The sequence below is a fragment of the Monodelphis domestica genome, chromosome 8 (genome assembly GCF_027887165.1).
Source record: "Monodelphis domestica isolate mMonDom1 chromosome 8, mMonDom1.pri, whole genome shotgun sequence".
NCBI classification, from domain to species: domain Eukaryota; kingdom Metazoa; phylum Chordata; class Mammalia; order Didelphimorphia; family Didelphidae; genus Monodelphis; species Monodelphis domestica.
The window spans coordinates 41,603,972-41,616,445 of NC_077234.1; the positions used below are offsets into that span (position 1 = coordinate 41,603,972).

Below are 12,474 nucleotides of genomic sequence, written 5' to 3' on the forward strand. Positions count from 1 at the left end.
TCCCTGGGCTTCATTCCTTTAAATTAATGATGGAGAACTGATTATTGCTTTTACTTTTTTTAAATGAAAAACTCATTTTAATTTCTCATTTTAAATCTCTTTTCTGTTACTTTGTTAGGAGTTATACTTGGGTGTGACTTTCAATGATAAAAAAACCAAAAAACTGGATTTAAATCCTGGCTAATCATTTAACTGCTCAATGTTCTAAGCAAAAAAAAGAAAAAAATTTAAACCCTTATCTTCTGTCCTATATGGGCTAGGCACAGGGGGTTAAATGACTTGCTTAGAAAGTGCCTAGGGTCAAATTTGAACATACAATCTCGAAATTCCAGGCCTGACTCTATCCATTGAGCCACCTAGATGTCCTGTAATTAACTTTCTAGTTCAAGAAAACTAATGTGCTCATCATCAAGTCTACTATGTAGACCTCCAGACCCCCACCTCTGCAGAGAGGCATCAGAATGCTACCACAAAGCTATCAAGGGGCTAAGATTAGTTGTGATGATTTCACAACCCTCAGTCTCAGTTGGTTTGATGTCAATTCTGTTCTTTCTGTTTTCATTTTTGTAGTTGTATATTTTGTTTTCCAACTTTTACACCATAAGTTTTCCGTGCTCTATATTCAGTTTATTCATCTTTTATTTTACTTTTTTTCCCCAAAAAAACCCTTACCTTCCATCTTAAAATCATGTAAGGATAATTTTAGTGTTCTGACTTAAAATCTAAATAAGTGGTTGCCATGGGAAATTCCCAAATATGAAAATACCCAAGTCAGCTGGGGATTTATGGAAATTTTAATTAATAAAGAAGAAGGAATTAAAGGAAGGAGAAAGAGAGAGAGAGAGAGAGAGAGAGAGAGAGAGAGAGAGAGAGAGAGAGAGAGAGATTATAGTTAGATTATATCTTCTGAGTACTTCACACCTCTTTGTTAAGCTTGCCTTTTTAGGTACTAATTAAACCTTTACAGGTACTTAACACCTTTTTGTATTAGATCTAAATATAGACTTATCTTAAGGTTCTAGCTTTACTATAAGGTATGAATTAGGGACTTTCATTGTTCAATCAGGAGTTTTCAACTTTATCTTCCCCATAGGCCCTGTCTGAGTAGGGTAGAATAATTTTAAAAGTTCCCAATACATTCCTGATTCTTGTTAGACCAAGTATCTCCATTGTTATAATAAGAAAATAGCTAAATAAAATCTTCTAAAGTACAGTCTGAGTAGTTTTTAAGATTCACCATCAGTACTGGGTATTGGTTTTAAGGCAGAAGAGTGGTAAGGGCTGGGTAATGGGGATCAAATGACTTCCCAAGGTCACACAGGTAGGAAGTATCTGAGGCCAGATCTGAACCCAGGACCTCCTGTCTCTGGGTCTGACTCTCAATCCACTGACCCACCCAGCTGGCCCCTTCATCTTTTCTTAAAGCAAAATAAAGTCAATTCCATTCAGATACCAGCTTGTCTAGCCACACCCCCACTGATGAATCTTTGCTCTGTTTCCAATTCTTAGTTTCTGCAACATTTACTAGAGATAACTGTAAATGGATTTGTCTATTCTAGCCTTTATTTTTATCATCAGTCTCTTTTCCCCACTTATAATAGCTCACAGATATAATACTTTAAACTTTGTTAAGTGCTTTATAGATGTACTCTTATTTGATCTTCACAACAACCTGGGAGGTAGGGGCTATTATTATCCCTATTTTATAGTTAAGGAAACTCAGATAGTCAGCAGCTTAAGTGAACTGCCCGGGATCACAGAGCTAAGTGGGTGAGGCAGGATTTGAACTCAGGTCTTCCTGACCATGAGTCTACCACTCTACCTCCATGCCTTCCATCTCCTTATTTAAAAATTATAATCGCGTCTATGAATTATTGAAAATTAGTCAATGAAAAAATTTTAATAATGTGCAAACAAAATAAATGAATGTGTCTAATTTGTTTGTTTGTTTATGCACAGGCATTATTGTGTCAGTATCCCAGAAATTCTACCTAAACTTCTTTTATCCGTTAAATGGAATTCTAGAGATGAAGTAGCCCAGGTAAATGTATACATACTCACATACCACATTATATAAGAAAATGTGAAATAAGCCTGTATCCATTGATGGATTTTATTTTTCTCTTAGCAACATACACATGAAGATTGGAATCAGTGGTAAAAGATCTCCTGTTAGGATTAACTGAGTTTATAAAAATGATTAACTTTCTAGTTCGAGAAAACTTCAGCAAATAAAATAATTAGAAAAGTTTAACTTATATTATTTGTAGTATTTTTTGCTTCAATTCTTTTAAAAATTTGGAAACACATTTGCATAAGCTTTGTTTTTAACCATGTATATGTGATATACATACATATATTTATATATTTTCACATACAGATGTATTGCTTAGTAAAAGATTGGCCCCCAATCAAACCAGAACAGGCCATGGAACTTTTGGACTGTAATTATCCAGACCCTATGGTTCGAGCTTTTGCTGTTCGCTGCCTGGAAAAATATTTAACTGATGACAAACTTTCTCAGTACTTAATTCAACTAGTTCAGGTATGCTAATGTATTTTATCAATTAAGATTTCACCCATAAAACATCATCTCGGTTTTGTATATTTATAGTAAATATTTTCCCCTAAGTCTAAGATATATAAAATATATTAAGTCAAAAGCCATCTATGTGACTAACCTGCTTGTTCTTTCTAAAAGTGAAGATTCCTTTCCATTGTACTGAAAGCATAATAGCAACCTCAGTTTTGAATATTTTTCTTCAAAATTTCAACTGTCTATAAGATTTTCTCCAATTCATATAATGATATTTTTATTCACTAGGTTCTGAAGTATGAACAGTATTTGGATAACCTGCTTGTGAGATTTTTACTCAAGAAAGCACTAACAAATCAAAGGATAGGACACTTTTTCTTTTGGCATTTAAAGTAAGTTACATTCCTCTCTCCTCCATCAAATTTTACAGTTGTATATAATGTAAGCATTAGCTACTTCATCAGTTATGATTTACTCTTTCCTTAGAGTTTTGAATTAACAAGCTTGCTTGTAGGTAGTTTTGGGGGGTTTGCTGGGTAAGGCAGATGAAGATTTTTGGATGTTGGTCAAAAGGCACAGAACTTTAGAGTTCAAAAGGACTTCTGAGGCCATTTAACCAAAAATGTTCTTAACTCAAAAGCCTTTCTGAAAAATCCAGGGTACATCCACTGAGGGAGTTTGCTCCACTCAGAAGAAGCTCTAATAGGTGATAAACAGGGGACCAAAATCTTCTCTTTTGCTTCTTTAATCCATACGTCTTATTTTGACTTCTGGAACTCAGCAGAGCAATTTTAATCCCCTTTTACATGACATTTCTTCAAATACATGAAAGATCTTGCATTTTCAGTTATTCAACAGATATTTATCTAGCTTTTATGGTATATAAGACAGCATAATCTACTGAGTAAAAGTGTCATCCTGCTAGTAGGAAGGTCTGGCTTCAGTTCTCTCCTCTGGCACATAAGAGCTGGTTGATCATGGCAAGTGATTTCTGTCCTTAATGCCCCAGGCAATTTGCTAAGATAATAAGTTAAAGATGAGTTGTTGTTGTCTATTGGTGAAAGGAGTTTACACATGGAGAGTTCCCTACTTGGGTAAAATTACAAGGCCACCCCCAACCTCAATTTGGGTGGCACTGGACTAGAAGCTATGAATATATTAATAAGAAAGAAATAACACCTGCCTTCATGGAGCTTAGAGTCCTCTGAGAGGATAGGATATGTAAACAGAGAAGTAAATGTAATATAATTTAAAGGAGAAAAGAGCATTAACAACTAGGGGCCTGAAGTGGTTCTCCAAAGGAGAGGAACCCTGAGCTAAACCTTGAACGCACCTAAGGATTTCAAGAGGTGCAAGTAATTATGGAGGACACACTACGCTGTTCCCTCTAAGCTTCTCTCCTACATTCCAAACATCCCAGTTCCTTTCATGTTAAAAGGCATGGTCTCCACTCCTCCCACCACCCTGATCACCCTCTTCCAAATTCATTCCAATTCGTTGCTGTCTTTCCTAAAATAGGGTGTCCATAAATGCAACCAGAACTGTAGATGTATTCTTTTTATTTTTTTAACTTTTTGTTTTTTCAGAACTCTTACTGTCTTTCTTAGAATTAATACTAAGTATGAGTTCCAAGGCAGAAGGGCAGCAAGGGCTAGTCAATTGGGGTTAAATGTCTTGCTCAAGGTCATACAACTAGGAAGTATCTGAGGCCAAATTTGAACCCAGGACCTCTGTAGATAGAGCAAATATGCCTTCTGTGACTTGATTCAAATTAAAATTGCAGTTGTTGAGATACACAGAGATCCTTAGAGTATTCCATGAAAGACATTAAATGCAAGCATCAAGCTTCCATTACTGTATGCAAGGAACTATACTAGGTGCTGATGATACAAAACCAGAAAGCAATCGTGGCCTTTAAGGGAACTTGCATGGTATAAGAGGGCACAGGCAAGAAAACAGCTAAGTAAATGTTTGAGAAAAGCACTTGCCAGTAGGAGGATCAGGAGAGAGTGACCCCAAACTAAGGTTGAAAGGAAACTGAGTAAGAGTCCAAGGTGAGAAGAGAATATATTCTCAACATGGAGGACAGACTAGCAAAGGTAGGAAGTCATAATATGGAATGAGTTCAGGGAGGACATAGAGACCAATTGGTCTGGAACATATATGTATGAGAGGAAATAATGGGAGATTTGGCTGGAAACAGATGAGGAAGGGCTTTAAATAACAAGCTAAAGGGCTTGTACTTTATTCTAGAGGTAGGAGGGAACCCTGAATAATCTTGAGGAGTGGAATTTTCATGGTCAGATCTGTGATTTAGAGAGATTCTTTTGGCAGTTATGTGTAGGACAGATGGGAGATGGGTATCAGTTAAAAGGCAGAAATGCAGTTAGACCATGGAATCTTATCCTTATGTTATAGAGCCTTGTTCTTCCCAAATCTACTGTGTATACCAGACTCTGCCTGGCATTCCTCTTCTTTTCTATCATGAACTCTTTGAGAGAGTTACCCCTCCCTAACAGTGCTTTTCATGCAGGAGCCAATTCCCTCTTATTGGTCAGAATCCAGTCTGGAATATCAGCTCCCTTTGCAGCTGCTTTTATCTTTTGAAAGATTATCATTAAGAAAAGTCACAAATGTTAGCAGCCAATCTGCTTTTGGCAGAAGTAACTCCAGCACATTGACAGAGTTGGACATCCTCTATCCCCTACATCTTTCTATTCCAGTTTTGTGGTTTTGTTTCCCAGACTCATCTGATATCTCTTTCTATCCAGATGTTCTATGGTGTACCCCTCTGGCCATGTTGCTTCCCCCCCAATGAAGCCTTCCCAAATTTTCTCCTTAGTGTTTGCCCTCCCAGGTTCCAGATTTTCCTCATGATCATATTTTCTTATTCCATTGTTTTCCTACTGTCTTTTATTTGTATATTTCTTTTGATTAAAGAATTCCAAATGTATGAACTTCTGTGGAATTGCTGTAAAGACAAAAAATGAACTGTTTGAAAAATTGTTAAAAAAAAGAATTCCCTTCCAAAGTTTTATTCCAAGCATGAAACACCCATTTAGATGTAGAGATCAGAGGGCATTTGTTTTGGGGTTTTCCAGGATTTCATCTCCCATGGACTAATGATTCATTCTTCTGTTTTGCCTTCTATTCTCTTATATACTGGGATCAACAGATCTACAGTAAGAGGAACAACCACCCACTCAAAAGAATCTTGAACTCAGCATTAATGTGGCAAAGGCCCTTTTATTTTATTCTCACAAGAATGGGTACTCATGAGCCAATTTTACAGGTGTTACAGCAAGCAAGTACAATGAATGGGAGCACATAGGCTCCCTTTTATTAATGTGAATCAGTCCCTTCCATCATTCACCATTGGCTGGTTCCTAGGAGTTATAACTAGTCACAAGAGCCAGCTGATCAGAATGTAATTTACAACCCCAATCATTCCCATTAAAATAAAGCAACTTCACCTGTTAACATCTTAAGGAAGGCTAATCTATCATGTGTTCCTTCATCATGTCCTGTTGACATGGATGTGGGAAAAAGGAACATAAAACTTAACTCAGTTTTCTTTTCTTCTTATTCTATTATACAGGTTTATAAGAGGAGTTGACTATCTTGTCAGGACCTGTTCTGTAGGCTTTCTACCATCTCTTTCCCTTTAAAGATCTCTTGATCAGATCTGCAAGACCTTTCCAAGCCAAGAGCCATCCTATTCTATTCAGCCACAATCCACACATATAAATCCCATTCTCAGACAGCATCTTTTTAGCCAATTATTCTGACTTCCTCTTCATAATCTACATTCATTCAGCAATGATGATGAAAATACCCACCATACCCTCTAAGGTCTTTCTCCATTTGGGGAGTTCTTTATCTTTTTTGTACCATGGACTCCTTTGGCAGTTTGGTAAGGCCTAGGGACCTCTTGGGGGGGGGGGGGATTTAAATAATTGAAGGAAATTGCAATTAGGATAAAGATAAAGATGTAAATTGTTTTCCCATCTAACTTTAGAGACTCCTTGAAATCTATCCACAAAAACTCAATATCCATAGACCTCAAGTGAAAAACCCTTAGTCTAGGACTTTATAATTCTTAGTAATATTCTCTTGGTTCCTATATAAAAATTAAAAAAGCACTGACTTTTTGAAGTTGATTTAACAGAATTCTGCTACCTGCTAAGTAGTTACCCAAGTACAAATTACATTGTGTACTTTTCTAAGATGTAAAATATTCTGAGGAACTTTTCAATTTAATTTTAAGTCAAATATCCAGCTAACTATTTGCACAAGTTTCATGGATCTAATAGGAATAAACAATTCAAAGATTTTTCTTTGTGTCATTTTTACTTGTTCTTCATCTGTATATGTTTGTTAGTGAAAAACTGAAATTTTTTAGGGAGCAGGAGGAAGGGAACAAGCCTTTGTTAAACGCCCACTATGTGTTAGGCACTATGCTGAGCACTTTACAAATATCCCATTTGATCCTCACAACAACCCTGGGTGAGATTTTTATTCCCATTTTAGAATTAAGGAAACTGAGGCAGACAAAAGTTAAAAGACTTGTCTGGGGTCACACAACTAGGAAACATATAAGGTTGATTTTGAACTCGGGATTTCCTGACTCCAAGCCTTAGCCCTCTCTCTCCATTTCCTCATCTGTGAAATGAGCTAGAGAAGGAAATGGCAAAACCATTGTAGAATCTTTGCTATGAAAACCCCAAATAAAGTCACAAAAAGCTGGACATGACTGAAAATGAGTGTACAAAACTACAGCAAAGATGGAGAGGTTTAAAAAAAATAAAATAAAATAAAGTTCCATTTTCAAGTGAGAGCTAAAGATCTTCTTCTCATTGATCTACTCCTATTAGGCTTGAAATGTGAGGTTTCAGATTTTGTTGTTGCAGCCTGGTGCACTGGATAGGAAGCTGGATTTGGAGCCAAGGAGATCTGCCTTTGCTGCCTGTTAGCAATGATCCTAGGCAAATCATGTCAGTCACCCCTCAGTGTTCCCGGCAGCTCTCTGATACTAGAAGTTACAGCAAAGGTGCCAGCCTGCCCTGGGAGAGGGTGACCCTCATCTCCCAGCACTTCTGGAGTCGCAGGCTCAGTTCTCAGGCCCTACCTGTTGCTTTATTAAACATTTAAGTATCCATAGAAATTTAGTCCTTTACGTAGCAGATACAAATGATCCCTTAAAATTAGGTATTTGAAACTATTTTTAAGTTTCAAAATGTCGTTTTAGGTCTGAGATGCATAATAAAACTGTCAGTCAAAGATTTGGCTTACTTTTGGAGTCCTATTGCCGAGCGTGTGGGATGTATCTAAAGCATTTGAATCGGCAGGTGGAGGCCATGGAGAAACTGATTAACCTCACTGACATTCTCAAACAGGAGAAGAAGGATGAGACTCAAAAGGTACATCTTTATTTACAGACTCCCTCTCAGCCAGGAGGTTTCAGAGGTTTCTTCCTTAAACCAACCTCTTCCTATCAAATCCTTTTTAGCAGTATTTCTGAAAGAAACCTGAAGCTGGAGTAATGTGGTTTTCACTGGGTTTGCTGCGGAGCAAGTGAGGTTACTGACATGAATTCCTTATGCATTTTCACACTGTGAATTTGTGACAAAGTTGGTTAGTCTAGACCCCCCCCCCTTCCTATTTGGGGGACAGTCTGCCAAGCAAGTTCTTGTAATATCAAGGAATAGGAAAAAAAACCCAGTAGTTTGTCTTCTTTCCGTACACCTTTCTCTTTTAATTCTATCAACCACTTTCACTAAAAGCAGCAACATTTTTATTGTGTAGGCTATAGAAAGGAATGTTTTTTAGTTTGGGAATTAAGTAATACTACTGTCTAGTTTGTGATATGGGTGGAGATCTTATTTTTAATTGATTTTTCACTCCAGGGGCCCGGTTAAAAGAGCCCAGGTTTCTTTATGCAGACTTCAAGCAGAGGCATAACTTAATGGCCAGCGATGAACACAGAGATAACTACTTGGACTTCTGATTCAGTCTGTTTATCTTTGTAACTCCACGTACTTATTTCTGTGGTAGATTTTAGATTAGCATAGAATACAAGCTAAGTATGTTTAGTATTTTTTAAGTCCCCTGAGAGTATTCCATTAATTCTTTTGCTGCTTCTTACCACTATCTACCCCAAAATAAATAAATCTATAAAGGAAAGTCATTGTGTTAACCTAAGGGGCATCAGTAATATGTGGTTCATTCTTTGGAAAGTGAATACACAGTTTTTCCCCACTGCTTAGAATTAAAAAAATGTATACTTAGCATTTTTTTATAGTAACTGAACTTAAACTAAAATTTTTTTGTTACTCATTAAAAGTTTAATTGAATTTGCATATTCAACTTGTCTGATTTGAGGTAGTCATAAGTGATTTTCCATTCCTACATTAGAGCCCTTTGTATAGGTAAGCACAGATCCTTGCTGAATTCGTATAGCCAATTCTCTACTTTTTTAAATTCTCAGGATAATTTCTCACCACCTACAAATGCAATACTTTTATTTGAAAAATCAAAATGATGTAGACTAATGCACCAGGATATGTCTAGATTCTTCTGCTATAACCAGAATCTAGAATGCTGTGTCAGATGGCCCAGGGCAGCATCCTTGGCCTTCTCTCCACCCCATGTCCTCCAAAGCACGTGCAGCCCTGTCTCTCCCAGCTCCTCTCCTTGTGCTCCAGCCACCTTCAAGAGCTCTATTAGGTGGGCCACAATCCAGAGTCAGAGTCCAGACCAAAGACTAGAGTATCAAGGAGTAAGGGTTGCTTTACTTCTCATGAAATCATTGTAGTTCTCAGACATTGACTGTGATTATTACATCAGGTACAAATGAAGTTCTTGGTTGAACAAATGAGGCGGCCTGATTACATGGATGCTTTACAAGGCTTTATCTCTCCCCTTAATCCTGCTCATCAACTAGGAAATCTCAGGTATGGTGCTGTATCAACCCTTTATGAAGAAATGTAAGGATCCATTTTGAGCTGAGCGTTGTGACATATCCTTGTAGTCCTCGATACCAGGGAAGTGGACTCTAGAGAGTTATGAGTTGCAGTGAGCAGTATGGTTTGTATGTCTGCCCTAAGTTTGGGCAGCAGTCTGATGGGTTTTCAGGAGCAAAGGGTCTCCAGATTTCCCAGGGAGGAATGAATTGACCTAGGTAGGAAATGGAGCAGATCCAAGTTCTGGGGCCATGTAGAGGGGGGAGGAAGAAGAGTTGTGCTGTGAACAGCCTCTGCATTCCATTCTGAGCAAGATGAGAACTCATCATGAATGAATGTATACAGCCTTTTTGTAATGATTCATGTTACCTCCCTGATCCTCAGTTTCACCATTTGCAAAAATGTAAATGATAATACTTATACCAACTACCTCCAAGGTTCATTGTCCAGAAAACACTGTATAAACCTTACGGTACTTATAGAAATGTGAGTTATTAGATAGGAAAACTTTTTTTAGGAAAAAAATTAGGCTTTTCAAAATAGGATAAGTAAATTAGTTGATGCTGTGATTTGATTATTCTTCCCCCAACAAAATAGTAACAGGAAAAATAGTTTAACTCTGAATAAATACAAGCCAGCAGATGCTGTATTTTCTTTGGTAAGAATCTGTGGTATATTTTTAAATTGTATGTGATTACTGTATAACAATGCTTGATTAAAATTTGAGGTGCTAATTTGGAAAATACAGACAGGATAATAATTAGTTGTTTCCATTTCCCTAGAGTACTTCCGAAATATATCATATCTAGCACATGCATAACCTATATCATATCTATTACGACATCAGGGAGGGGAGAGAAGAAGGAGAGAGGGAAAAAATTTGAAAATAAAAATGTGACAAAACAAATGTTAAAAATTGTTTTTACATGTAGATGGGGGAAAAATAAAATACTACTTTAAAAGGTATATCTTCAAAACATAAAAGGACTTAAAACTTTTTAAATATATTGTTTCAAAAAATGTATTGTTTCTACATGAGTCATGTAACCATGGAAATTTTTCTTAATTAGTCAATTAAATAAAAAAAATAAAACTCAAAAATGTATTGTTTCTACATGTAGATGGGGAAATAAAATACACCTTAAAAATTATGGGTCAGGCCTAGAGATGGGAAGTCCTAGGTTCAAATCTGGCCTCAGCCACTTCCTAGCTGTGTGACCCTGGGCAAGTCATTTGACCCCCATTGCCTAGCCCTTACCACTCTTCTGCCTTGGAGCCAATACACAGTATTGACTCTAAGACAGAAGGTAAGGGTTTAAAAAAAAATTTATCATATCTTCAAAACATAAAAGGACTTTTAAAAAATTTAAATGTATTATTTATACATTCAATCTACACTGTATTTTATATAAGTTTTTAATCATTTTGAAGGCTTGAGGAGTGTCGGATTATGTCTTCTGCAAAAAGACCACTCTGGTTGAATTGGGAGAACCCAGACATCATGTCAGAGTTACTATTTCAGAACAATGAGATCATCTTTAAAAATGGGGATGGTAAGGAAACTATTACTGAACTTATAAAACTGATATATGACATTGTCTTTATATATAAGGATTGTAGATACTCTAAATAAATCTATTGCAAATTGTTTTAAAAGTATACCTTGAGGAAGTATATAATTCTGGTCTAATATCTGCCCTTTTTGAGAAAAGATGCAAAGAAAAGAATGATGTTTAACACATTTGACAGGATTAACTTTACAACAACTACAACTATTGAAATTGTTTTTTCCACTCATTAATGAAGTTCTGATATGAGCACTTAATTAAATAAACATGCAAATGTAACTAAGCAAATACTTATTAATCTCAACTATTTTAGGTGATATGTTATCACTCTCAATGAATGTACAATCTAATTCAGGGAAGAAAATATATACAAATAACTATGGTACCAACGAAAATAAAAGGACTGAGAAATTTGAGCAAAGAAAGACTGCGTTCACTTGAAGGAACCATGTATGGAGCTGAGGAAAAAGTGGGCCCTGAATCAGACCTTGAAGAAAGGAATGGTGAACAGATGGCCACAGGGGGATAAGGGAAAGTAGTAGATTCATTCCTTGGTCTGAGAGGCCACATTCTCAGTACAATAGATACTAGAAAGGGCCAGAAGAAAATGACAGAGGAGTCATATGAAATCTAAATCAGCAATGGCTTATTATAAGTTTCCCTACAATACACAGCTGACTGTGCTAGGCATTGGAGAGAGTTAAAAACTGAGCAGTCCCTTCCCTCAAGAAGCTTACATATCAAATGTAAGTAATTACATGCAGAATGTATACAAAGTAAATACAAATTAATTTTAAGATGGAAGGAAGAGCACTCACGTGCATGAGAGTCAGGAAACATTCCTTGTAGGAGATGGCACTTGAATTGAGTCTTGGAAGGAAACTAGGGAATTCTGTAAGGCTGAGGTGAAGAGAAAGAGCATTATAAACATGAAGACAACTTGTGAAATCACACATAGTGGGGAAATGGAATGTTAAATGAGCAATATCAACATCAAAAAGATCATTAGTGTGACTAAAATGGAGAATATATGAAGGGGAACTAATGTGAAACCAGCTTTAGGTCAGATTGTCAAGGATTTCAAATGCCAAACCGTGAGAGTAGATTTTTTCCTAGGGGCAACAGGAAACTCCTAAAGCTTCTTGATCAATGACTTGACCTTCTCAGAGTAGGCTTTAGTCAGTCAGTAAATATTTGTTAACAATTTCTCTGTGCTAGGCAATAGGCAAAGCACCGGGAATACCAAGAAAGGTAAGAGAAAGATCCTGTATTCAGGAACTCACAGTTGAATAGAGAAGACAACATTGCAAATAATCATGCACAAACAAACTATAGACATGATAAATTGGAAGTAATCAACAGGGAATGGCATTAAAATTAAGAGGGGTCCAGCAAGGCTTCCTGCAGA

The 12,474-nt window shown here is 36.7% G+C and overlaps 1 protein-coding gene across 6 annotated transcripts in view; it reads left to right on the forward strand.

The window, feature by feature from the left end:
* Nucleotides 1-12,474, forward strand: part of PIK3CA (phosphatidylinositol-4,5-bisphosphate 3-kinase catalytic subunit alpha) — a 94,976-nt gene that overhangs the window by 62,834 nt on the left and 19,668 nt on the right. For all 6 annotated transcript variants that reach the window (XM_056807455.1, XM_056807458.1, XM_056807460.1 and 3 more), the window contains 6 exons: nt 1,960-2,041; nt 2,381-2,545; nt 2,825-2,928; nt 7,785-7,956; nt 9,383-9,489; nt 10,930-11,051. In XM_056807455.1, coding sequence (XP_056663433.1) covers nt 1,960-2,041; nt 2,381-2,545; nt 2,825-2,928; nt 7,785-7,956; nt 9,383-9,489; nt 10,930-11,051 — 752 coding nt within the window. The remainder of the gene's footprint in view (nt 1-1,959; nt 2,042-2,380; nt 2,546-2,824; nt 2,929-7,784; nt 7,957-9,382; nt 9,490-10,929; nt 11,052-12,474) is intronic.